General features: G+C 40.5%; 1 protein-coding gene across 6 annotated transcripts in view; it reads right to left on the reverse strand.

Moving 5' to 3' along the window:
- epha3 (eph receptor A3) overlaps window positions 1–26,557 on the reverse strand; it is a 92,762-nt gene that overhangs the window by 10,095 nt on the left and 56,110 nt on the right. For 5 of the 6 annotated variants that reach the window (XM_029458458.1, XM_029458453.1, XM_029458456.1 and 2 more), the window contains 10 exons: window positions 23,834–23,958; window positions 18,074–18,236; window positions 17,696–17,801; window positions 17,066–17,130; window positions 15,654–15,779; window positions 11,670–11,855; window positions 8,278–8,339; window positions 6,424–6,633; window positions 3,635–3,784; window positions 3,238–3,431 (listed from right to left, as the gene is read on the reverse strand). In XM_029458458.1, coding sequence (XP_029314318.1) covers window positions 3,238–3,431; window positions 3,635–3,784; window positions 6,424–6,633; window positions 8,278–8,339; window positions 11,670–11,855; window positions 15,654–15,779; window positions 17,066–17,130; window positions 17,696–17,801; window positions 18,074–18,236; window positions 23,834–23,958 — 1,387 coding nt within the window. The remainder of the gene's footprint in view (window positions 1–3,237; window positions 3,432–3,634; window positions 3,785–6,423; window positions 6,634–8,277; window positions 8,340–11,669; window positions 11,856–15,653; window positions 15,780–17,065; window positions 17,131–17,695; window positions 17,802–18,073; window positions 18,237–23,833; window positions 23,959–26,557) is intronic. The other variant, XM_029458454.1, reaches the window with a different exon arrangement.

Raw genomic sequence — 26,557 nt, forward strand, 5'->3', positions numbered from 1 at the left:
CACAATGAAACATATAAATATTGAGGAAGTTCGTATTGCCACACATGCTCTCATTTGTTAAACTTAACATGTATGTGTGCTCTGATTGTGAATCATAGTACATTTAAATGTATTCAGATTAATTAATTCATTGTAAGTGATTCTAACATGTTAGTTCTTCCTGTTGTTTTGGTAGCTCGTTGCACTGGTGAACTAAACATTTTCTCTATACCTTGCATGCTGAGGCAATATACAATCATAAGAATGTTACAATAGAAAATCATCCAGCTGCCAACATAGACAAAAAACACCATAATAAGCTGTATCTAGAGAGAAGAAAAGAAAGATGACAACTCAAACAGAGACAGGAAAAAGGGGAGAAAAAAAGATGCACTTGAGGCAGATGAGTGGGTGTTGTTCCAATGATTGAGTCTTTTCCTGCCAGATCAGAGGCCTGTCAAAATGCTGTGGGCCCCCCAGGACCCCCTGGAGAGACTGGTTTGTAGAAAAAGGAGAATCAGGGCGTAGAAGGTGGGGGTGGTTTGCATGAGGGGGAAATAAGGAAGTGTGTGAATCTCAGTTGACTGTAACCATTTTCTATGAAAAAAAAAAAGGAATGATGGTTACTTAAAAAAAAAAATCAATCATTTGATTTAAAAATAAATGACTGTCATGGTTATGACTGACTTCCCAATACACATTTGCTGAAAAAAGTTGGTACAAAAACGTAGCTGTATCGAAAATGTCTAAAGATTCAAACTTTCTGGCTGTCAGGATAAGAGTGTTCAGCTTTTTTGAAGGATTATTGATTGTCTCCTCTCCTCTCCTTTCCTGTACCACTTTTCTTCTTTTTCTCCTCTGATCTCATCCTCGCCTTCATCCTCGTCTTTCTTTCCCCCTCTCCTGTCTCCTCTGAGAGATAAACTGCAAATGACCTTGTTTCCCCTCCCTTATCATTGTCTTTGTTTCCTTTGTTGTTACATTTTCAGCAACATCTCACGGCAGCTCAAGAGACAAGATGATTGGAGAGGTAACAGAGAAACAGAGGGATGCTATGAAGGGGAAAGAAAGAGAAAAGAAAGCAGCTGTCTGATGGCAGAGGGAGGTTTAAAACCCCTCCCGGACTTAACACCATATAAGAACGCGGGAAAACATTCACTCGAACAGAAGGAAATGTAAATACCGGAGAGAGAATAAAGTCTACCTCCATTCTCGTTTCATTTCCATTCCTCTATTCTTCTCTATCTTTCATTCTTTTGACCTCTTAATAACCAGGCCTGTGTAGTCTCTTGTTTTTGGAGCTTTTAAGGGAGGAGCGAGGTGAATGAGGAGAAGAGCTTGAACAGATACATGTGGGCAGGGCAGAGTGGGAGGGATTCACATCTCACTGTGCTACTGGGACAATTCCCAGGGTGTCTATAGGAGATGTTTGACTGATGTAATGCAAAGGCCTAATTTGAAGCCTTTGCATTTTAATTTTGATATGTGGCCATTTGGTATCCTCTGCCTCGGTTTGATTTGATGGATGTGATGTAGCTTTAATCAATACTACTCAGGTGGTCTGAAGGAAGCTATTAACCTACATTGATTCAAGTGTGACATTTTGATTTAATTCCAGTCAAACACGCATAAATCTTACTTTGAACTCTTGATTTGTATGACTAGCCAGCGTTTTAGTTTTTTAAATTAGCTTACATTTCAACATATTAAAGGTAAATCTCATTTTAAGTTATTGCTCTGGTGGCTATGTAACTGCAATGCCTATTACTAATCTTGTAACCCTCCAGTTTTCTCAACGAGCACATTTTTGATTTACTCAACTGATGGATGGTGTCGCCCTATTATCTGCCTTTTTATATCTGTATATCTTTACTTGCGTATCTGCATTATTTAGTACCCTATAGTGGTTTCCTTTCACCAAAAGAAACCCTTTTTCCATTTCCATTCCCAGTCCCAAACTTACCCTACTAGCCAAAATCCACACCAACATAGATCTCAACTCAGTTCCATCTGCAGCTCCCGGCCCTAGTCTCAGTTGCTTTCTCCCAAGCCCCTCATCAGGGAATGGGTGAGCTCTTGTTTCAACTCCAACCCCATTTCCAGCCCGGCCCTAACTACTGAAAATCAACCAAATATCCTTATTCTCCAGACAGAGTTTGTATGAAATTGAGTTACAGAGAGGAGTAATACATTAGATGTGGTTCACAGAGGCTTGTTATTATTAATTTTGCCTTGGGGAAAAAGTGTTATATGTAAACCTCAAACCCATTACATATGTTGCAGTGCATTACTGACCATTGCACTTGTATGTTGATTGGCATGTATTTAGAAGTACTAGTTGTATTTTTGTATTTTGTTTGCAACCATTATAATGTTTTGTTGAACATAAATAAGCACATTTTTTAGTTTGAACACAGAATAACCTGTGATGTAATATGTTTTAGACACCCTGTAAAGCCAATCGAATAGACAGTGACCTCTAACCCTGACTGGGCTCCTGTTGGCCTGTAATTAGTCTCTGACAGCCAACCTTGGCCCACTGACCTAGTCCCTCTCCATCCACATGCAGGGACAGTAAACTCTGACCAGGTCCCACCCCTGAAGCCTCCAGATGCTCTGCTCAGGTCCCAGGCTTTGGTCTGGGCTTCGAGGAGGAGGGGGTGCTCCATTAGGCAGCCAGGACAGCCCTGAGACAAACGAGGTGTGTGGAGCTGAGTGCAGCTGCTCCTGCTGCTCCCGCTGCGCAACTGCCGCCACCACACTCTCACACACACACACACACTCATACACACACAGTTCTCATAAATCACTGCCGCCGCCTCTGTCGGCCAGCCTGTGCTCGCCTGGTGTTAAAAGCCAATCAGGGAAATTACATGCAAACTCCAAGGGACCTATTTTCACTTTCTTAAGAAATCATTAGTCAATGTTATGAGCTTTGACATCTCCATAATACCGCTGCCGTCTGCCGCAGCCCCATTGCCTGTGTTCAGAATTGACAACTGTACATGGTTTGACTTGGTTCCCCACGACCCCCCCTGGGAGAGAAAGGTGGTCCCAAAAAAGAAGCCAAGCACAAGGTACATGAACCAATGCAGGAGAAAGAAGCAGCTAGGAAAACAACAGCCACATTTTAGGCTTCATCTACTTGCTTTTTTAAATGATGTGATTCAAAGTACCTCCACCTGCAGGAAATTAGTACTGTTGCACACAAAAACCCCAACAATGAAAACAAATAAAGGTGCAACATCCTTCTGATACCTGGATGTGGTGTTGGCTGTGATTTTGAGGCTACCAGGGTTACGGATGAGTTTATCCAGGATGCTGACGATCTGTTCAAACTTAGGCCGGTTGTTCCTCTCTTTCTGCCAGCAGTCCAACATCAGCTGATAGAGGGTAGCCGGGCAGTCCATGGGTGGGGGGAGGCGGTATCCTTCATCTACAGCCTTTATTACCTAGATGTAGGGAGGAAAATACAAGATTTGAGTAATGACAGATGAGATTTGCTCAACAGCACAAGTCCATCTGTGGGACTAGATTCCCTTATCTCCCTCCCTTAACATCTCATCTAAATCAGTTGTTGTTAGCTTCACTTACTTCTCATCAGTAGGACAAAGACGCCCCTGCTAAAGGAACTTGGAAACATGGCAGTACTTACATCCTGATTGGACATCTCCCAGTATGGCCGTTCCCCATATGACATCACTTCCCAGAGCACAATGCCATAACTCCAAGCATCACTGGCTGATGTGAACTTCCTGTAGGCGATTGCCTCTGGAGCTGTCCACCGGATAGGGATCTTACCTCCCTGAGAGACGAAGAGTAAAAGAAGGATCAAGTCATTTAGTTAACTAATAACTTTGGCTGGTTGTTCTGCTAATTCATTTTGGTTAATGGACTGTTAGACATGTGTAATTGTCAGTTTTATGATATAAATGTGATGGCATACAAAATACAAAATGACTGCAAGTTAATACTGAATGATGCATACAGGATTTAATATTGTGTGTAATAGGTTTATGTCACATGCCAAGGCCTACAAGTCCTGAAACATTTAAACAATGTTATGAGCTGTTCTGAAATCAAACCCAATGGGCTCAGTAGTTTGGACTGAGCATGCTGATCTCAACCGTAAAAGGAATCTGCAGTGAAACCTTCAAAGGAGATTTTGAATTTCACATTGATCAATTAGCTCCTCCACACTTGTAAGCTTAAACATTCCGGCAAGAGATATGATTTTTCTAAAAGATTGGATTTGATAGTAATCATATACACACTGAACCTTATTGTAACAACAAATGTATGGTCATTTTCAGTTTTAATCAAAAATAATTGGCCTCAACCGAGAAAGAATGAAAGAAAATACGTATTAATCAAACCCTAATCTAACGTTTCCTGCATACCCTCTCAGTGTAGTGTCTGCTGCATTTGTCATTCTAGCTAAGAAGCAGGACAAATGATGAAAATAGAGCTGAGGAAAGGAGGCCTATGGCAGCCAAAGCTAACAGAGACATCCGCCAAGTCACTGAGCTCTTGCCCGCTGCTGTCACACACACACACACACACTGCCCTCTCGAAAAAACAATCTTATACTTTCAGTAAAGAAACACTGTGGGAAGGTATGAGACATCAAAAACACACAATCACACAAATAGTTTCACACAAAGAAACAACACAGAATCACAAACATAATAACACACACGCACACACACACACACACACACACACACACACGCACACACAGCTCTTAAACTCACTCTGTACCCACCTGCTCCCCCAGGTTAAAGTGCAAGATGTATGAATACTACACACAAGCTAAACTAACATGCACAGAAACACAGAAACAAAGTAAAACTAGAGATTTTGCCTTAGAAGCCGAGGCTAGAGAAGTAAAGAAAAAATAAGAAGAAGAAGAAACTTCCAGTGAGGGCTGGATGGAAATATACATGCACGTGTAGAGCGTTGTCAGTTACTGTAGCTTTGGAGAGTTTATTATTCTGTTTTATTATTTCAGATTATGTATTTCTGGGAGAAAAGTAAATGGCAAACTGACTGTTTATTTGACAAGCAATTCTCAGCCAGCAAATTATACTGTGTTTAACGGGGCTGCACGCATGGCCTAGACCACAGAATCTCAGGATGAAAATGACCACACACACACAAAATGTACACATGAATGCCTGAAGTGGGGTGTGTCTGCTGATAATGTTTCATTTTGTGACATACGTAAGATGTTAATATTTCCTTACATAAACATTATATTTAATTGTTTTGCAAGAAATATCCTAAGAAGATTTCTAACACTAAGGCACTTAGAAAACACAGTTCAGTGAAGCTGCTAGGTAGAAATCCATTCATGTAAATCAAACCAATTGATACCCAACCTGTTGTTGTTCCTTAATTTTTATAGTGACATCATCTTAAAAGTTAAGAGAGTTGGGCCAAAGCTGCAAAGCAAACGTCGTCTGAGACAGTAAGTTGAAGTAATAAATATGGAAGGAGACAATACGCAAGAAAAAGTAAAAATAGGATTTTCAATGTCTCAAACTGTTTCCTTGGCACGTACCATTTTTAATTACAACATGAAAGTAAACAACTAAATTCACTTTTGGAACACAGATAAAATATTGGTTTGAATGTTGGAAAGCATTTGACCACACACACACACACACACAACACACACGCACACACACACACAACACACACACACACACACACACACACACACACACACACACACACACACACACACACACACACACACACACACACACACACACACACACACACACACACAGAGTTCCTTATCAATGTAATGTGTCCCTTCAGGGTTCATGGTGTTTGGAGTGGCCCTCTCTATGACCTTCCCACTTGGTGTGTGTTTGGCATTGCTGTATTGTGATACAGGAAGTTAAAGCTCTGTGGATTTATGTTGGTCTCATCACAACTCTGCTTTTATTTATGTGTTCTTCCCCCTTGGCATGGTAAGACAATGGAAGAGTGTGTGTGTGTCGGTTTGCTGAGTATACCTGAATATAAAACATGTGTATGTATGTGTGTTTGTGAGTATATGTGTGTGTGTGTGTGTGTGTGTGTGTGTGTGTGTGTGTGTGTGTGTGAGAGAGAGACAGCAGGACAGGACTGTGGTGTAAATGTGGAGCCCATTTCAGAATAACAACATTGAACATCAATGCTGTTTGTTTTTCTGATCATTCTTGCTGGAGAGTAATTTGATTATTCTTATTTAAAATAGAGCAAAAGATGTTGTAGCCAATTTAGAGCTAACGTATAGAGTACCACGTATCATTGTTGCGTTCAGGGAGTTGTAATAACATTTCATTTTAGGTAACATGTTCCTAGAAAAAAATGATGTGCCCCAGAACAGTGCCCAACATATTTGTTCATCTGTCATTTATGTCCTTGGATTGTGTCTGTGCTCCAGCTCACCCTGGTGGTGTACGCAGCCTCCGGGTCGTCCTCCAGGACTCTGGACAGGCCAAAGTCTGACACTTTACACACCAGGTTGCTGTTGACCAGGATGTTTCGAGCTGCCAGGTCTCGGTGAACGTAGCCCATGTCTGACAGATACTTCATGCCCGAGGCGATGCCACGCAGCATGCCAACCAACTGGATGCCTGTAAACTGGGCGTCGTGTTTCTAAAAGAAAGGAAGAAAGAAAAGAATATTCATTAAAAAGGCCAATGTGATGACCGATGAGAGCTCTTTATCTTGAGTTGACTGACCTGATTTTTGTTGAATTCTTCAAAAAACATGACTATGTCCAAGAGTATATAGTACTTCAATGCTATTCCTCTTTGAGGGAAACACTGAGTTGTTAAAATGCTTTCACTTATACATATAACATACAATATGCATTAAATGCACAGTACAATACATACAGTTAAATTCAAAGTTATAAAATGTGGGCACAATGGTATTTAAAAGCATTAAAATCCTTAAGATCTCAAATGGATGTTTTAAGATAAAATAATGTTTAGCAAAGTGGTTAGATGCAGCATTCAAACAGACTGAATGAGATACAAAGAAAACTATTGTTTTTTCTGTTTGCATTGGCAAGCGGGAGTGTTTATACTGGTTTACACTGGCAAGTGTTTTTGGGTAAGCCTGTATGTCTGAATGGCAAATACATATAAACAAGGGAGACATGAGAAGGGTCTAAGATCATCCACCAAATACATCTGTCTATCTATCTTTCTATCTCTCTGTCTGCTATTTATCCATAGTAGTTTTTGCTGAGGGTTTGAACTCGGCCACATTTATAATTTTAGAGCGAGTAGTTTGGCTGCGTTCACTCGCAATTCCATCCATTGCTTTACACACGCACTGGTTTGCTCCGTGATTGTCAAAGTGCACGTCATTTGCAAGATGAGTGTAAGATGAGTGTGTTTTCCTTTGAAAACCAACTGGGTCCACCTCACCTCCCATTTCGTCTCGAGCAATTAGAGGCCAGACCACCTGGCTTAGTCACTTCAAAGCTTTGCAAATTCAGAACACAGACATAAGCTACAGTGCATATGCATTTCCATGTCTGTGTGTATGCACATATGACACATTTGCAATGATGAAGTGCAGAACTCTGGGAAAATGTCAGGAAACAACAGCTACTCCTCCTTCATGTGTCTGGATACTGTGCAGACACATGTGGAAAAGGGCTAAAACAGGCATCAGTACACATGCTTTCATGCCAGTGTTGAGGCTTTGCTTTTGTGCTGTGGCTATTTTCAGTGAGGCAGGTCAGTTCCTCTTTAAGAGACAGAGGCATGGCGAGAATCAAATTCCATCTTGGCCAGAAGAGCAGCTGGGATACAGTTCATAAAACCATGTCATTTGATAAGCCCTGTATGGAAAATGTAGCTGAAACAGTCAGAACTGCTAAAACCATCCATTCTCAGGTACAGTATTTACTGGAATCTATCGAGAAGCCTGAAAACTGGTGGACCAATGTGATTACTTCCAGAATAATAATACTGAATGCAAAATTTTTGCTGAGTGAAAGTAACATGACATGAGATATCCTTCATGCGATTTATGTTAGGGTCCAGAAAGAAAGATTTAATCTCTGCTGAAAAACATTCTAAAAGCAGAAGGTTAATCATCACACATATGTTATTCCTACTCTCATACTCATAGAGCCCTGCACTTTTAGGGTAAATTGATTGACTTTTCAGAGTTTTTAACACCTGATTTTGTAAATTGTCACAGTTCAGCGTGTGTGTGTGTGTATGTGTGTGTGTGTGTGTCTGTGTGTGTGTGTGTGTGTTTGTCCATGTTAATACTCACTCTCAAGAAACTGTCCAGTGATCCGTTCTCCATGTATTCTGTGACAATCATGACGGGTTTACCTGTGACAGAAGGGGAGGATTCATGATTTGGTTACATCATATCAGTTGTATCACTCACATATTAGAATGAGAGCAATGACTTGTGTGTGCAGCAGACAACAGAACTACCTTGCCAAACATTCCGTCAAACACAAAACATTATATTATTTTCAGATTTATTCTCTGAAACTGGCAAAGTCATAAGGAGTCAACAGGGAGGGCTGTAGCTTGACTTAAAGCAGACGTACATCAGCCCTGATAGGGACCAGGTTGAGCTCTTCTCTGTCTGTCAAACACACACACACACACACACACACACACACACACACACACACACACACACACACACACACATCAGAATAAAATGATCCTAGTCATAGTTTTAGGGCCCCAGCAGGTCAGCTGTCAAAGTGTGACATCTTTATTTCTGTGGAAGATCTGGTTGTAAATCCACCCCGCCTGATATCATCTGTACCTGATCAGACTACGGCCAACACAAAGTTTATTACGGGGGGAAAAAGAAAAACTCTTTAAGAAACCTTTAAATCAGCCATTGTTAAAGGAACAGTCGGTGTCAGGACTTGTTTGTGTCCCAGATGGCTTTGTTCTCCCTGTTTCACTACCGGCCGTATGCTTCTTCTCCATTTTATTCTGATTAATGTGCCCTCCCCCCTCCTCCCCCTGCCCCCTTTCATTAACCTACCTGTCCTCTATCATCCCTGCCTCTCTTTCCCCATCCCCGTCACCCCATACTTCCCTATTCCTTCTATCCCTCTTGCATTTATTAATGCAAACCCTCCCCACATCTGGCGAGACACAGACTTTTTTTCGGGGATGACAGGCTGAGTGGTGATAGAATTGCTTGTTTAAAAAAACTATTATTTTACTCTCAATGGAAGAAAAATAAAACAAATTAGTAAAGTAATGATGTAAGTCGTCTGACTCAATATCTTTAATTAAATCAAAGCAGATCTGGTGTGGATTACAAATCAAAATGCCCCTATGAGTCAATCAGAAAAAATCCTATTTGGCCCAACAAACAGCTTGAAGTAAATGAGCCAAGACAGAGGGTGTGCTTGAGTTAAGTTAGGGTCGTAGAGATTAAAAAAAATAAACTATGACTTCCAGTTTGTGATCATCATCATGAATCATATAGTATACCTTAATTTAAACAAACATTTTTTCCTTCTCAATTTCCCCCTCATGTAAGTTTTCACTATGACACACACTTTTCTGCTTTTTTTTCCCTCTGTAGAAAAAGAGAATTAACTTCTAAAGTCTAAATTAGTTGCAACACTTTCTCTTAAAATTACAGTAAACAATCTCTCATCATTCAAACACAGGCACAGCTACAGTAAAACCCCCTCCACCCACTCCCTGTCCCTAAAAGGCTGTGATGGATCACTCCGTTTACCAGCGGACGGCTTTTATAGTCTCAGATGGGAACACACACACCCGCCCTCTTCCCTTCCCTCTTTCTCTCTATTTTCAACATTGGCAGCAAAGATAAAGGCCCCAAAGCCCCTTTATTCTGTGAACACCAGTGTGTGTGTGTGTGTGTGTGTGTGTGTGTGTGTGTGTGTGTGTGTGTGTGTGTGTGTGTGTGCGTGTGTGTGTGTGTGTGTGTGAGTGTGTGTGTGTGCGTGTGTGGGCGCAACTGCAAAAATGCAGCCTGTGGATCAGCCAAAAGCAGCAGCAAGGTAAATGGGGTGTGAAAGTCTCAGGATTATTAAGAATTAACAGGAGCAGCTTAATAAATCACCCTACGGCAGTTTGTGTGTGTGTGTCTGTGTGTGTGTGTGTGTGTGTGTGTGTGTGTGTGTGTGTGTGTGTGTGTAGGTGTGTGTAAGAGCATATCAAATGGCCCTCCTAAAACTATGCCCTGCACTTATGCTGCTCCAGCTCACGCACATGTGTTTAGGGTATCCCTCCAAATGCCATGTATACACACACACGCACACACACACACACACACACACACACACACACACCTACACACACCCTCACACTCACACTCTCTCACACACACACACACACACACACACACACACACACACACCTACACACACACTCACACTCACACTCTCTCACACACACACACACACACACACACACACACACACACACACACACACACACACAAAACCACAGTCTTGTGTTATTGCAGCATTTTTCAAAGGCTGGACATTAATAGGAAGAGTGGTGCACTGTAAGATGTATTACGCAAACAGTCTCAATGATGAGGAATTACACACACAAACAACCTTCACTTTCATGTGCTGTGTTCAAAGCTGAATAATAAGAAGGTACAAACAAAGCTGAAGTTGTCAGTTAATGTGCTTTCCTTACAAATCAGTCATTTTTTCTTTGTGTGTCTTTAAAAAATATTTTGGTATTTATTGACAAAAGGTGTGACAAGAAAAAGAAGGACCATTAATCCATTAACACATTATGGTTTGAATGTTCTGCACGTTGCTGTTTGCACATTACATTTTTAATAATTGGCGATGCTCTTTTTGATTAGAAGATGTAAAAGAATTCACTGAATTTAAAATCATTTAAGAGGTAGGGAGCAACAAAGGCACCGAGATTGCACAACAAAAGAAGAACAAATGAGACAGAATAAGAGGACTCCAAAATCGGAGACAATAAAATAAGAGAAGTTCTCAATGTATTTTATTCTACTCTCTAGAATAAGCAGGCTGGCAGAACTACTTAACAAGCCTGGTGCCGCAGGGAGAGATAGAGGCCAGGCCCGTTTTTCAGCGACAAAGTTCAGACTCATTATTTCCTTTTTTCTGCAGTCATTCCTTTTTAAAGAGGCCTTCTGTGTGCTAATGATAGTCTTATAAAGAGGCCCAGAGGGGAGCGAGTCAGAGATATGGATTTATGGATATATGCTCGCTTTGGACACAGGCTTTGATCAGAGCACATTGATCTGCAGAGATTTACACCAAGGCAACTCAATAAAACTCCACAGAAGTGTCGGCCACTTTAGAGCCATTTGTCAAAGACAATTGCAAATCTGGAATCGGTAAAAAGACTCTCTGGATTTCAAATCTGTGATGGAATGTGAATGTAAATAATATCTCCCTTCTCTTTTAAACCACCCTATTTTATTTGACTCTATTCTGCTCTGCTCTTGTGCTCAAACTATTTGTTAAGCATTTTCTTCCAATTGCCAAAATCTCAACAATTACAATTTATAAAATTAATATTACATTTTTAAGAGAATACACACATCTTGACCATAACTGGATCACTTAGAGGAACTTTAAGTAAAACCTTAATTGATTAGATTTTCACAAATTGAATTTCCTACAATGAGCATTTAAGTCATGAAGCACTTACTGCGTGTTACCACCCCCTCCAGCCTGATGATGTTCGGGTGGTCAAACTGTCCCATGATTGACGCCTCAGCGAGGAAGTCCCGCCTCTGCTTGTCTGTGTATCCTCCTTTAAGAGTCTTGATGGCCACACAGATCTCCTTCTTGCTGGGCAGCTTCAGGCGACCACTGCACACCTCGCCAAACTCACCTACAGATAAACGGAAGATGCAACATTTATTTTTATTTTTTTCTCAAACATATAAAAGTCAGGATAACAGTTCTCTGAGTACTTACTATCCTACTGTTACTGTTTATAAAGCACTGTGATTCAAATGTAATGCTATGAGTTTGATTTGTCTTATGATGATACAAATATGGAAATACTTTATGACCATGTATCTCTAAGAAATGGTCCAAATATTTGTCCATTTGTTGCAGTTACTGGGTAACTGAACTAGCTGCCTTGTCTGGAAACCTCTGAGTGTGTGTGACTTAATTCATGGTTAGGTCAGCTTCAACATTGAGAGCATTGCTAAGAAGCTTAGCATGAAGCAGAAGTACTGTACGTGCGGTTCTTGTGCACTGAATTAGAAATGCAGTTTCACTGTTGTTTGAGGTGTCATACGATTTCAACAGATGCAACAACCGCTTAGAGTCAAAGATGCTGTTCAAAGAGGATCTTGATGATTACCCCTGTCATTACTTAACTCCCATTAATCAGGGAAAGTATTTATTGACTTTGGAGAGAGATCATTGCATAATTATGTGTTATGACCACTAATTATAGTAATGACACCATGTGCTGTAATAAACTTTGAAACTGATCCACCCGAATCCACAGTCCAAATAACAACTCATAGTGATCTTTCAACTTTCCTCCAGTATCGTATTAAAACAAAACATGACTCAACATCCACTCTGGGAGAGATGAATTAGCATTCCTTGCTGGTGAGGGGATGTGTGTGTGTTTACATCAGCCCATGCCTGTGTGTGTGTGTTTTGTGAGTTTCACCAGGTACTGTAAGCCCTGTAGGCAGGCTGGCCACTTCAAAGGCAGCCAGCCATGTCACAGCTGGTGACGGGGATTTGGCTGGACTGTAGAAGATGAGTGGAATGTGTGTGTCTGTGTGTGTGTATTTCTGTGTGACTGTGTTTTACCCCATAATGTATATGAATATTGAATGTGCTCATGTAAGGTGATGTCAGAGCTAAGACATGTGCACATCTCTTTCAGAGTCTAGTGCAATCATTTCCCAGAGCAGCGCTGGATCAGAGAGCATGGGTCAAACATTGGACTTGAAGGGGTCTGGAAGAACTTAAGCCAGACTAATTACACCCTGTCTAAATACCAAATGCATGCCTGTTTTTCTGGCCCTCAGCAGTGGACGGACCAGCCAGGCCGAGGCACCTTTTTCATGTGGTCACTCTGAGAAAGAAGATCTTGTTCTAATAAGGCTTGATTAGGGACGCTCACCCCTTTCCTGCTCTGAGTAGAGCAAGGTATCCCTCTTTGATGTTAAAGTCTGACCCATGTAAGAAGAGCAGAGCATGTGTTCTGTCTTTTAACACACAATCATAGATTGGCAAGAAGATCAGAGTCTTGTTAACATCTTTAATAGGTACAGATGGGGATCGAGGCAGGAATGAAGAACAAAGAGGTATGTCGTGTATTGTTCAGAGTGCTTATATATATATACGTAATAATCACACAGGTGGGCGCCTGTATTCAAGCTTCTGGACGAAAATGTTTACATCATGGCTTAAGCTTTAATGTTCACCTCTGGTGATCACTTCCCATTTACTTGTGTTACAATAGATTTAGAGATCTGAAGTCACACTCCCTTTAATAGTTGCGTTCCAACACTTTCTATTACTCATGGGGTTTTCTTATAGAGGGTTTCATGCTTTTACAACATGTATATAGGATTCTCTGTCCATATTCTAAGATATGCCTACTGATGTACTGGTTACAACTACTGTGATCACATTGGTATTTTAATCACTGTAGAACTAGCACTAGCACTCACATAGCAACAACACAGTGTGTCCCAAAAGCAATTAGTGTCAGAATCTCAAGGGAGCAGACGTTGCCGAATGCTAACACAATAATCATCATTTTGTATTAAAGGTTTCAATGAACAAATGTGTTATTTTCAAGCTAAGTTCAGCATTGGACTATCCAAATACAGTGTGCCCCAAGTGACACCTAATGTTTTTTTGTAAATTAAGATATTATAACCCTTGAACATGATTTCACAGTTGCTTTCCAGCATAGATAAACAAACTAGACGTATTGCACAATGGGATGTTGAACTTCATGTGAGCGTGGAGACTAAAATAAATACTTTGTCTCTGCTATGCACTGTGCACATTAAAAATGTATAGTATACTGTAGTGTAGCCTACTTCAGTGTGAACTCAACTGTGCGTGAGGGTATTAGGGTTCAACTGATATTGGTTTTAGAGGGAGGAACACACAGCGGATTCATTCTTATATCACCAATACAATATTGTCCATTAATTATAATCTCTTTTTATATGCCTGTACAATTAAATGAAATGTAAATGTAGAGAGCTGGACAAAGTCCTAAAGAAGTGATACCACAGTGAAGAAATGCTCTGTTACAAAATAAAGTCAAGTAAAGTAAAAGTACAAGAGTATTAGCATGCAAATATACATAAAGTACAAAAAGTAAAGTACTCAGAAAAAGCAGTTGATATGCACAACAACCAACTAATGCAATACCAAGTAAATACACTTAGTAACTCTCCACCACCTCTGTGTAATTGGCCTGTAATTAAGGATTAATTGTGTAAAATCCAAATGTCAGTTTAGAAGCAAATATTGAGAAGGGATTCCCAAATAAAATCAGTGTAGCATTGATGCATTCGACAATGAATACAAACACAAACACTTGATACCAGAGGTGGATAACACTGACTTGTCCATATCTGATTTCCAATAAATAGGCCAATATTTACCAGTGTATCATTGCAGCCCTAGATATTCATATGCTTTGTGTCTGCTTTGTACTATGAAGAATGCATTGTGGAGTTTAGCGTAGTCCAGTGTGGAGTCAGGTATTAGACTCTCAGGCCATCCTGACAGCTTTACAGTGTGGAGGGCTGGAGGGACTCTGGAGACCGGCCTGTTGTTATGTGCCGTGTGCTTTACTTTCCATCTACTCTGCCTGCACTCGACATGAATCACAATGCATCACCCTCCCGTCTGCACTCCTGCTCAAGTTATCAGGGAGTACACAAGGAGAGGAGAGGAAGCTTGTTTTACTGTTGCGATCATTACACTTGGTTCAGAATTAGAGCATCAGACAATTGCCTGTGGAAAATGTGAAGAAAGAATGAAATGAAGAGAAAACAGATGAAAGAGGAGAGGTAGAAATTAACCAGGTGAGCGGAAAAACTTTGAATTCACCATCTCTCCCTCCATCATAGAGGAGGGCTGGAAAAAAAGGACTTCAAGCTGAGGCTTTAAATGCTTTCTCATTCCCAGCTGTGCAGTATATGACACACAGTTAAACTAACCCGCTGCTCTGAAAATGTAGATATATGGGAACTCTGCATGCACCTCTATATGTGGTTGAGGACTTGGTGTGTCTTTGTCATTAAAATAGAGCGTGAAAAAGATTGAGAAAGTGAAGTTACTGTGAGGTGAGAGTGGGAAAGAAGACGTCTAGGAAAAGAAGAAACCATTTATTTCTCTTAAGGTACTTTCTATTTTTACACTTTTTGATGTAGATTTAGAGTTTTCAGCATCTGTTTTCCGCACTGATACACATTCCCTTTTATGACCCAAGCAAACCGGTGATCTGAGCCCATGTAAATTACATTTTTGCCCCATACTTTATTCAGTTTAGCAATAGCTTTAGTTTTGTAATTTTGCAATGTAGGTTTAGTATTAGTTTGACTTTGCTTGGTTGAAATAACCTGTATGGTGTTTGTGTATGCAGCAAAATGTGGTCAAGCATTTTCCTTTTGTCCATTCTTACCTGCTCCCACCACTTTGTCGATTGCAATGCAGGAGGCATCCAGCTCCTTTGCAAACTCGTGCACAGCCTGGCTCGGATCCTCATACGTGTGGGGGTCCACATAGGTCCTGATACCCGGCAGACGCACTGCAGCAGGAGAGAGCAGGTTGCATCAGTTATTGACTGTTTAAAAACTCTGTGTGTGTCCGTACATCCATATGTCCTCGGAACATTTTAACGGCTTTGTAAGGACATATCACCTTGCTCGTGTTTGGCTTTAATATGAAAGAACACACTCAAAACATATTGAAGATAATTGATGATATGTCTACACCGAACACTGGGCGACAATACCAAAACATTGAAGATGATGTAGTCTTCATGCTCTCAATAATTGAGTTTTGAAACACACACAATCAAATTATGTGTTAGAATAAAAGTGGCTACAGATTCTGCTAAATTTAACGATATGTCATACCTCCGATCCATGATGCATACAGCCGGTTTGTGATACAAACAAACAAATCAACTTATAAAGAATTTCTCAACATTTTCAAAAATACCTCTTTGTATTTCCCCCTGATAGGGTTTCATTTATAACAATAATCCTAACTTTTGCACAGAAAGGAGGACTTGCATATGTGCATGTGAGCATATGTTTTATGACAGACTTGAAAATATAATGTGAAGCTATCCTTTAAGTAATACAGTACAACCACACTAATAAAGTTGTACTTTATTAGTCCCTGTGGAGAAATGTATGCTCTACATCTGACCCATCTAAACTATTCATGATGTAGTGGACAGCCGTGGGGGCCAATACCTGGGTCAAGGTTAAAGGGAGGAGTATTCCTAATAAATAACATATTGTATATAAATAAAGGAAGCAAGCAACAGAGAGGGAGCAAAAAACCAGGAGTTAATTTAAACCTGCAGTCCATCTGCGTTGGCTCACATCAGAGGTTGTTACTTTGGATATTTTTCATACGGAAAATGTCAATTTATAAACCGTGAGTCAGACTTTTCTGTCACTAGTCAAAAATATATCAATGGAATAGACTTTCTCTGGAGTAAACTCCATAATTAAAGATAGTTTAGGCCTAGTTTAATAGCCTCAGTTCTTACTCTAGCTGTCTAAGAGCGCATTCTAATCTTGTTTTTTATCCAAATGAAGCTTCCAGGATTTGTTCGTAAATTGGCCAGGAAACCGTCTGAACCGAATTAAAGGGGAAACCACTTCAAGCTCTGGAATAGCTGCTCCGAAAGAACCACTGTTTGTCAAAACGCTGTGAGAAAAACATCTCCCCGATTGTAACTATCAAACTATCTATAATTGAACTAGCTAGCTGTGATTCTATTCGGTGAATAGTTAAGTTCTGAGAGAATAGATGAAAACCAGTCAAAAACTCACAAGAACAGGTTGCAGTACTTACAGTGGCCATTGCCAAAGTGCAGTCGTTTCTCATCAGGATGTTTGGATTTGCTGTGGCAACAAAACCTGCCAAACCAAACAGAGAAAGGTCATAAGTAGTGCCACATCTTCCAATAAGACTTCACCCGTTGGCCCAGCCTAGAGACTAGCGAGAGCTGTGTGCGGGTTTGTGTGTGTGTGTGTGTGTGTGTGTGTGTGTGTGTGTGTGTGTGTGTGTGTGTGTGTGTGTAATCCCAGCTCTTATAAACCAAGAGAGGATCAGTAAGTCTTATAATGAGCCATGGATTTATACTCTCTCTGAACAGTACTGACTGCCAATTCTAGCCCCCCACCCCCACCCCACACACACACACACACACATGCTCACACACAATTCTTAGTTTTCTCTTATATACACACACACCTATATACTATGCTGTTGCTGCTGCTGCTCTTACAGTGTATGGTAAAATAATTAGAGAGGAGAAACAGAAGAAAACTTTTGCTGAAACATCTAAATATAGTATGCAGTCTTTTTGAAAAATACATATACAATCAAAATGCAGGTACCACTGAAGGGAGAGAGCAAAAGGACTGCTGTGATCGGAGCAGTGAACACTCAAGAATCAAATCAAATAACTGGCCGACAGACCTGCCAATCAGGACGTAGAGCAGCACAGTGAGCAGGATGATTGCCACGGCGGAGGAAATGGCAATCAGAACAACCTGGCTGTTCTCACTGGATATGGAGAAGGCTGCTGAAAGACAGAGAGCAACAGTTAATGAGCAGTGTTAAACTTTATTTTATGACTCTCGTTAAAATACACATATCAATTATCTTTCAGGGATAATTCAACACTACAGCTCCTGAAACCCAGGACATAAAAATAGCCAGTAAGAATGGCTCAATAATGTCACTATTCACTATAAGTTATTTCTTATGATAGGACAGTATAGTAACCATATATTAAACTTCAGCAGTAAAATAATTACTATAAAACTATACTATACTATTCTGAGCTGAACTTACAGTCAGGGCTAGTCTCAAACTGGAAACTGGGGCTGGTGGCTCCATATCCGGCAGCTGTGCGAGCTCTGATCTGCAGCAGGTAGGCGGTGTTGGGCTTCAGACCATTTAGAGTCACATTACAACCCCGAGCACGAAGGATGGTGTAGCTGGTCTCCTGCTCCTCCTGAAGACAAACCGAACAAAAGAAGAGAAGGACAGAGAAAGGAATTATTGATGAGACAGTTGCATTTTTTTAAATATTTTAAAAATACTACAGTTTAGTCTGGGTTCGAACTGTTAATGAATACAATACACAGTAAGCATTATATGCATGAACACACACATGCACACACCCACACATTTCCCAGACAGTTTGGCAGCTTTCTTTCCAATCTGATGAATTATATCCTTCTTATTTTATGACTTCTCTCCTACTGATCTCCACTGATAAACAACTGGAGGATTTACACACCAGGGCTGCATGCAGCATATTGTTTCCAGATGTGGAAGGAAGACAAATGGTGGAGAAAAGATGAAAAAACAGGAGGGAGATGAAGAAGAGAACAGATAGAAAGTAGCCCTTTTTTATTTTGGCTTTGTGCAGAGATATTTTCATAGTTAGGTTTTTGTTAGTCATTTGTTTTGTGCCGTAGTATTCTCCGTCATCGTCAAGTGTTACTTATGTAATTAAACAGCTGTTGGGAAATATATACATTTGATAGGTGAAACAAAAAAATATCTATCAATCAAAGATAATTAGTGAAAAGAAAGAAGAAAATGTTCATGAAAATGTATTGAGTTAATGTGAAACACAGAATAATTTGCCTTTTAGTGTGTTTCCCATTTACTACTGTACACTAATTTATAACATGCATAAAATATGATAGATGCAATAATATTTATCCTTTTACTTTTTGGTTTATTTAATTTGACTCTATTATTATTAAATAAAAGTCATAATAAATGGGATTAAAGTGTATTTTTTCATCCTAATGTTCACTATCAGGAGAGGACAACATAATTTATCACAAGTATGAAAACAATTTGCTTTTTTGCTTTACTATAATAAAATAAAAGCTAAATTATTTCTTCAACAACATTTTGCATTACATTATTTTCTCTGTCCATGCCTCATAGCACGTTTGAATTGTCCAGGGTGAACATTGCTGAAGTAATCTGTGCTGCGGAAAGGCTTGCAATCACATGATTATAGAACTAATTTGATGCTATGAAACAAACTGCTAAATAGGGGGAAAATTGGAGTAGTCCTATCTTAAATCTAAATTACAACCTATTAGAGATGACTTCAACAATCCTCAAAATGAGCTACATGTTTTGCAACATAGCCAAGCCTATAAAAATCATCCAAGGCCAAATCGTTTTGCAGGCATAGTCAAATCCTTATTTTATAGACCTAGTTACAAAGAGGCACTCATTGGTACGGGCAACAGCATAAAAACAAGTAGACATTCACACACACACACGCACAAGCAGCGTCCAAAAGAAACTGCAGGCCAATTAATGGAGTGGATCAGAGTTTTATAGCGCACAAAGCTTTTTAAACTGCTATATGTGTGAGGTAACTGATACACCAGACCTGCACTGGGACAACTCTTCATCACAACTATAAATCTACTCGCAGCTTGTCACCGTTCCATGTTCAGGACAGCATGTGATCCCCTGAAAATCACACACAAGAATGCCACAAACACCTTTGTGTGTGTAAACGTGTGTGTGTATGTGTGTGTGTGTGTGTGTGTGTGTGTGTGTGTGTGTGTGTGTGTGTGTGTGTGTGTGTGTGTGTGTGTGGAGACAGAGACAGAAACTCAGGTCTGACACCTATCTTTACTGCAGCCCGACAAATTGTGTGATTGTGAACTATCCATGTGTGTGTGTGTGTGTGTGTGTGTGTGTGTGTGTGTGTGTGTGTGTGCGTGTGTAAGTGTGTGAGTGTGTCACCAGAGCAATGCTAGAATTTAATACGGCCTCTGTGCTGCTTTCTGCTTTGACAATCTAAACAAAGCTGTAGCAAATTATAGCCTGTATAACACACACACACACACACACACATAGATGCAAACTCCTACAGACCCAAAAACAGGAGATGTACAGCAGAAGTCTTGTAAATACAGTGTTTCAGCCAGCATTCCTTCCATCTAAGACTAAATAAACAGCCCAAATTAAAGTGGATAGAAAGCTCTCTCTCTGCTTTTTAGATTGCAATGATAAAACATGCAAAAACAATCAGCGAAGTGTATTCCCACAAATTCTAGCGCGACAAAGTGCACTTGAAAAAGCTTTATTGGCTGTAGAGCGCCCCTTTAGCCGGTTAAAGCGACAAGAAGATCACGCAGTTAGCCTGGGATTTCTAAATATGAAACATCTCTCTTCTTCTGGGAAGTTTACCGGTTGGGAATTCCCAAGAATATCACAAAAACATTCCCTAAGAATTCAAATATATAGGATGCATGATTCGGGAACAACACTTTGGAAACTTTGGGCCCCTGGTTTCACGACCGTGTGACACAGTGGTATGTGTTGGCAGAGAGAGCAGTGCGGGCAAAGACCGGGGAAAAAGACTGTTAGGTTGATTTAAAGTAATGAGCTGCAAGGGTTTCCTTCGTATGAACCATGTCATTACCTAATATCATGAAACTCTTCACATATCCACCTTTCTTGAGTGATTTGTATAGATATACTAGCCTTAACTTAACTGTATTACTTAATATTATTCCTAAAGCAACTCCCACATCATATCTGTCATCAGTACTGTGTTTATATGTCTTGGCTTTATTCGAGCTTTATCACAGGATGCAGTAACATAAATTTAGTTGTAGCTACTCAACAGAGAGTTTATGATATTATTCTCTTTTGGTATCAGTATTTGTAGGATCTGTCAGTGCATCAGTTCCAACCACCATCTCATTTTTCTTCCTTCAAAGTTTCCCTTTAAGCTAAAAACCTTGCAGTGGAAATTCAATAATTCCAGTTGTCCTCCAACAAGTATATATTTCAGGGAACTTCAGAAACAACAGATGCCATGTACATTGAATATTATTTATGCGACTTTAGCGTCTAATGAGTCAACATAATGTATGTGCTACAGTAAATTATCCATCGGATGCACATGGAGGATTATTAAGTCCATGTTTTTATCAGTTGGGAGGAAATGTTGCTCGGAACTGGTTATTTTCTTTAAGCATGATAAGTCCAATCAGCACTTAGACTTTACACACTAAATTTTGTTTTGTGACATTAATATTTGATTCCTGCCTCACACTGTAGAGCTCACACTAGAAAAGCCCTAAACTATACAAATGAAATATCCCAAATTTAAAAATGCCCCTTTAAGACCCCACAAAGAAAACATAACTGCAATGGCTTTCCTTGTTGGCCATTGGTTTCATTCATCTACTACACAGACATTTTTTTGCATTGAATGATGTTGTGTGGTTGTTGGCGAAATGTTCACTTTTCCAGGACAAGCTAAAGTCATCGGAATATTGCTATTGGATTACATGATAATGTACACTGTGTATGTCATTTTTAAACTGGTTTAAATAAAGACAGAGGAAACCACAAACACATAAAAGCAGAAAGTCTGGCTGGTGCTGCAAATCTGAACATCTTCTTGCTAAAAGCTCTCTCGGTCTGTTTTTGTGTCACCATCCTGTTTATGTGTTCATGCAATTATATATGCGTGTGTCTGAGTATGTGTCTCTAAAAGCCTCTTTCTGTCTCATAAGTGACTCATGGTGTGGTCTTGGTGTGGGGAATTTGTGCCCCAACTCTTGTCCTCTTACGGCCTTGATCCTTGGCATGCTGAAGGCCCTCAGTGTCCCTCTGCCTGCCACCAGAAGAGGCCTCTATCCTGGGTTATTATGGGGGTCTCTCCTGGTTGTCCCAGTTGGCTCTTCTGCATGGAAGAGCCTTTTGTCTGGGATTTGAAATCCCTGGGTATGTATGGGCGCTGTGGAGAATCCTCTGGGAACTTGTGTGTTTGTGTGTCTGTCCCTGAGCGTCTCCCGTAATTCCTGAGAGATGATGTGATTAACAGGGATAAGCCCAAAGGCCAAGAGATTTCTCATTACACAACTCTGTCACACAGACTTTTCCTTATACTCCACCCTTTCATTCTTTCCACTATCTTCTTTTAATGAATATGCATTTGTAATGTTTGAGCGATTGAAAAAGCGTAGCGAAGACTTAGACCTGCAATGAGCTCTGACCCCAGTATCAGTCATTAACTTTTCCTCTCGATGTTTTCCGTCTTTAACATCTTAGGTAAGGATGGCTGAGCAGGGAACAGAGTTTAGAGAGGAAACAGCTTCTGTCGCCCTACTAATCAAGAGATTAGGGGCCACTGTTGGCATTCAAGCAAACTGTGATCTGGGACATACACACACACACACACACACACACATTCACGCTGAATCTGCCAGAGTGATTAAACTTGCATCCACGGCTATATCACAGCATTGGTGCTGAAAGCCTGTGTAATTCGTTCTGCACTAATTTCCCTCACAGAGGAATGAGCAACCCCACAGATGCATTTATTGTCTGCCATAAAACTTGTCTCCATTAAGGAGAGGAGAGGAGAGGAGAGGAGGACAGGATGAGAAATAGAGGGAGAGATGAAATAAGGAGATGAGAGGTAAACATAAAGGGAGGAGGGGAAGAGTAGGAAGCAGAAAAATAAAGAGGGAAAGACAAAGTAGAAGAAGATACATTAGAGGTAAAGTAAAAGAAGATAATGGCGGGGTGGAAGCAGGATGAGAACAAAACGTTTTTGGCTTGTTATAGTTAGAGATACTGGGCAAAAATCAATTTCATGCCAAATATTTTAACCCTTAGGGAAACCAGATTAAATTATTTCAAAACTTATTTTCTAAGTTTTGTAATGTGACTTTAGGGCTCCATATATATACAAGACATGGAAATCAATCCAGCATACACTAAACTTAAAGCAATAGTTTGTCATTTTGGAAATTCATGTATTCACTTTCATTGCCAGGAGTTTGATGAAAAGACTGATACCATTCTCGTATCTATCTGATAAATGTACCGCTGTGTTAGTTTAGCAAAGCAGAAAGACAGGAAACCAAGGAGCAGCTCTGGGCTGTGAGGCCATTTTGGGTATTGAACACACTCAGTATTGCAACTTCTGAAGCATTGTTCCCATGCACAATCATTAGTAAAGGATCAGTTGTATAACAGTGAATATATATTTTTTCTGAGCATCACATACACCCTAAAATGACTTGACTAGATCCAATAACATTTGGAAAGTCTAGAATATATGTTTTTATTCATCCCATTCATGTGTGCAGGGAGTCAGACGGCTTGGCCAGAGGAAGTCTTGACAGTGTCTGCCCTCTATGGCATGCCTGGAGAAGGACCATAGTGAGCATGCTCAATGGGCCCAAAAACGCTGCAGTTGGAGGAAGTCTGCGCCAAGTAAGTAAATTTTATAGGAATAAATGGTTTGCCATCTGGGTGAAACAGCTAGCCTGACTCTGTCCAAATAAAACAAAATCCACCCACTAGCAACTCTAAAGTTCACGAATTAACACATTATATGATATATGCAAGCTGAAGCGTTATACTTACCAGACAGATATCACGCTGGCATCAATCTTCTCATCAAACTCTCGGCAAGAATACAAAAAAAGTGTATTTTCCAAAGTGTTGAACTATGCCTTTAAAAGGTTACGTTTATGATGCTGCCTTGCTCAAAGGCACACCAGGAAAAGCATTAACAGGGATATATTCTGCACCAACCTTTTCGTAGTATTTGATCTCATAGTCGAGGATAATGCCGTTGGGTCTTTCTGGCTGCTGCCAGGACAGGGAGACACTGTTTCGAGATGTCTTCTCCTTTCTGATCACTGTTACCGGGGAGGGAGCTGGGTGGGAGACAGAAAGACAGAGTGAAAGAGAGAGAGTGAGTTCCTTCATAGTGAGGTTCAGTGGAAGTTCAGTCCCCCGATGTTTCATCCTGGCAATTGTCTATGGTTCCTGTTAGCCTAATTCAGTTTTCTGCCGAGTGGGGCCGCATTAAAGCCTATGGCGCAGGGATGGTGGGTGGAACGAGACGACACTAATGCAAACACTGGTGCAGATACGCACATACACATATACAGGCTCAAAGAAATATGATACTGAGATCAGTGATGTGCATTTCACCTCTGTGAGAGCGAGGCAGTAGATAGTGCTTAGGTCAGAGGATTCAGCTTTAACTCATCCAAACAAAACGTTATGCATTTCACTATTTAAATAAAATTAACATGAATCACGATTGCGGAGTTTTATACTGTTTTTAATACTGGTAGTGGCAGCATAAGACGAATCAGATGAAACATAACCTTGAAGTATTTATATATTTTCTTCTCGAATCTTCTCACAACAAATATACAATTTGTCATAGTTGATTACAGTATAACTCAAGTAAAAGCTTTGAAAGGTATGATTCTGGGAGGAATCACTGGGTAATATCATCAAAATGAAGAAAAACAAGGCTATGTTTTGTTACCATGTTAAGTGTCTCTGGAGCTGAAGAGAATATCAAACTCCCATTCAATCATTCATTAACTTTCAGATTAGTTCCTGCTTATGTTGCATATACAATGCAGTACAATGGTTTGTCCTTTAGCGTTTAGTGTAGCGTTGATTGTTACTCTGCATTTCCCTAAAACTCATTTGAAACCCTAAAGCAATCTCTCACTGCTGTCCCTGTCCCTTTTGGTGCGACGCTTTCTCTCTCGCCAGTCCTCCTCGCCAATCCTTCACCCATGCATCGCCTTGCCTCGGGGAATTCACATGGACACACAACTAGTAATTCAGCACATCCCTCCCTCTATCAAGCCCTGCATCCCTCCCTCGTTCACTCTTTCTCCTCTTCACTCCCTTTCTCATTTCCCTTTTTTACTGCTCTCTAATTGCCAGGCAGCTCCAGGGCCAGCACGGCATCTGAAGCATCGACTTTTAATTTTATTAGACCACAGGAAAAAACATGTTTGTCTTTGAAATGTTCAAGCCTTTCTTGATTGTGATTATATGACTGCAGAGTGTGTGTATGTGTGTATGTGTGTGTGTGTGTGTGTGTGTGTCTTTCCGTTCATATACTCGTGTGTATTTCCGCGGGAAGTTATTTTTTCTTCTGTAATGAATCCAGATGGGAAGAATCTGTTTCTATACCCCCTGCTCCTCCTCTCCTCCTCTCCCTCTGGTTCTGATAGCGGGGTGAGGCTGTGCTTTTTATTGGCTCTGTGGTTTATGGTGGTAATGATTTACTGTGTCTGGGCTGCTTGGAGGCAGCTTCAAGTTCCTTTCCTCCTCCTTTCCCTTCTTGTTGCTTCCCCCTCTCTCTTGCTCTCTTTCTTAGCATGTCCATTGCCAAGTACTTAATTAGCTGTCACTCTCTGTTTCTGTCTGTGGTATAACCGTAAAACTGATACAGCATACCAGGCCCATAATGGCCTTAAAAACTGGCCATCAGCATCATTCACCTGTGATGCAAGGGACACGACACAGCTGTTGAAACACATCTATTTATTCAATACAATACTGGTGGACTATCGGGAGTAGTTTATTTGCACAAATATGGAATTCAATAAAAAATATTCTGTCCAATGGCATAAAAGCATTGCTAAAGTGTGATATTGACCTATACATCTCTCCTTGTTTTGTGTTTGCTTGTAATCTCTGTCTTTCTGCATTCTCATCTTTTAATCATAGTGTTGTGTTTGCACATTCTCTTGGACATGCACAGCAATGGATCTTTTCCACATTCAAACTTTGTAGGAATACATGACACAAAGATGAGTTGCCACTCGGCCAAGTTCAGCTGCAGTTCAGACTGTTGATATTAGACTACTCTACTCTCTTACTCTGTTGTTCGCATAGTTAAGACAATGAGTGGAGGGCAAAGCATGTCGAAGGAGGAGAGCTACCTGACAGCATCTTGAAAGCAAAGCCAGGACACACAACTCCTTCCCAGTGAAATACTTAATCCAGTTTTTAACAGCTTTGGCATCTGTACGTGTGTGTGTGTGTGTGTGTGTGTGTGTGTGTGTGTGTGTGTGTGTGTGTGTGTGTGTGTGTGTGTGTTTATGTGAGAGAAAGTGTACGCTGACGGGGGGGGCTAGCACAGTGACATACCTAATCCTTGTAAACTCTCAGGGTTGATGGAGAGTGTGCAGCTGCAGGCTGATATATTTCTTAGAGGGGGGGGGGGGGGGGGCTGTGTGGGTGTGTGGTGAAGGTGGGTATGGTGGTAAGGTGTGTGTTTTTGAGCTTAATCTATGATATGGAAAGATGAGATTCATCTCTTCTGATGATCGCTCAAACATTAAAGATGGTTTTCAACATTCAGAGCACACGCGGCCCTCTTAGTGTTGATAAATCCTCTTCAAATCTAATGTATTAGACAAATTATAATGGTTACTAATAAAAGACTCCAAAGCTTTGCTACAGCTTTTAGTTTTTTTCTGTTGGATTGCCTTT

The sequence above is a fragment of the Cottoperca gobio genome, chromosome 21 (assembly GCF_900634415.1).
Source record: "Cottoperca gobio chromosome 21, fCotGob3.1, whole genome shotgun sequence".
Classification (NCBI taxonomy): domain Eukaryota; kingdom Metazoa; phylum Chordata; class Actinopteri; order Perciformes; family Bovichtidae; genus Cottoperca; species Cottoperca gobio.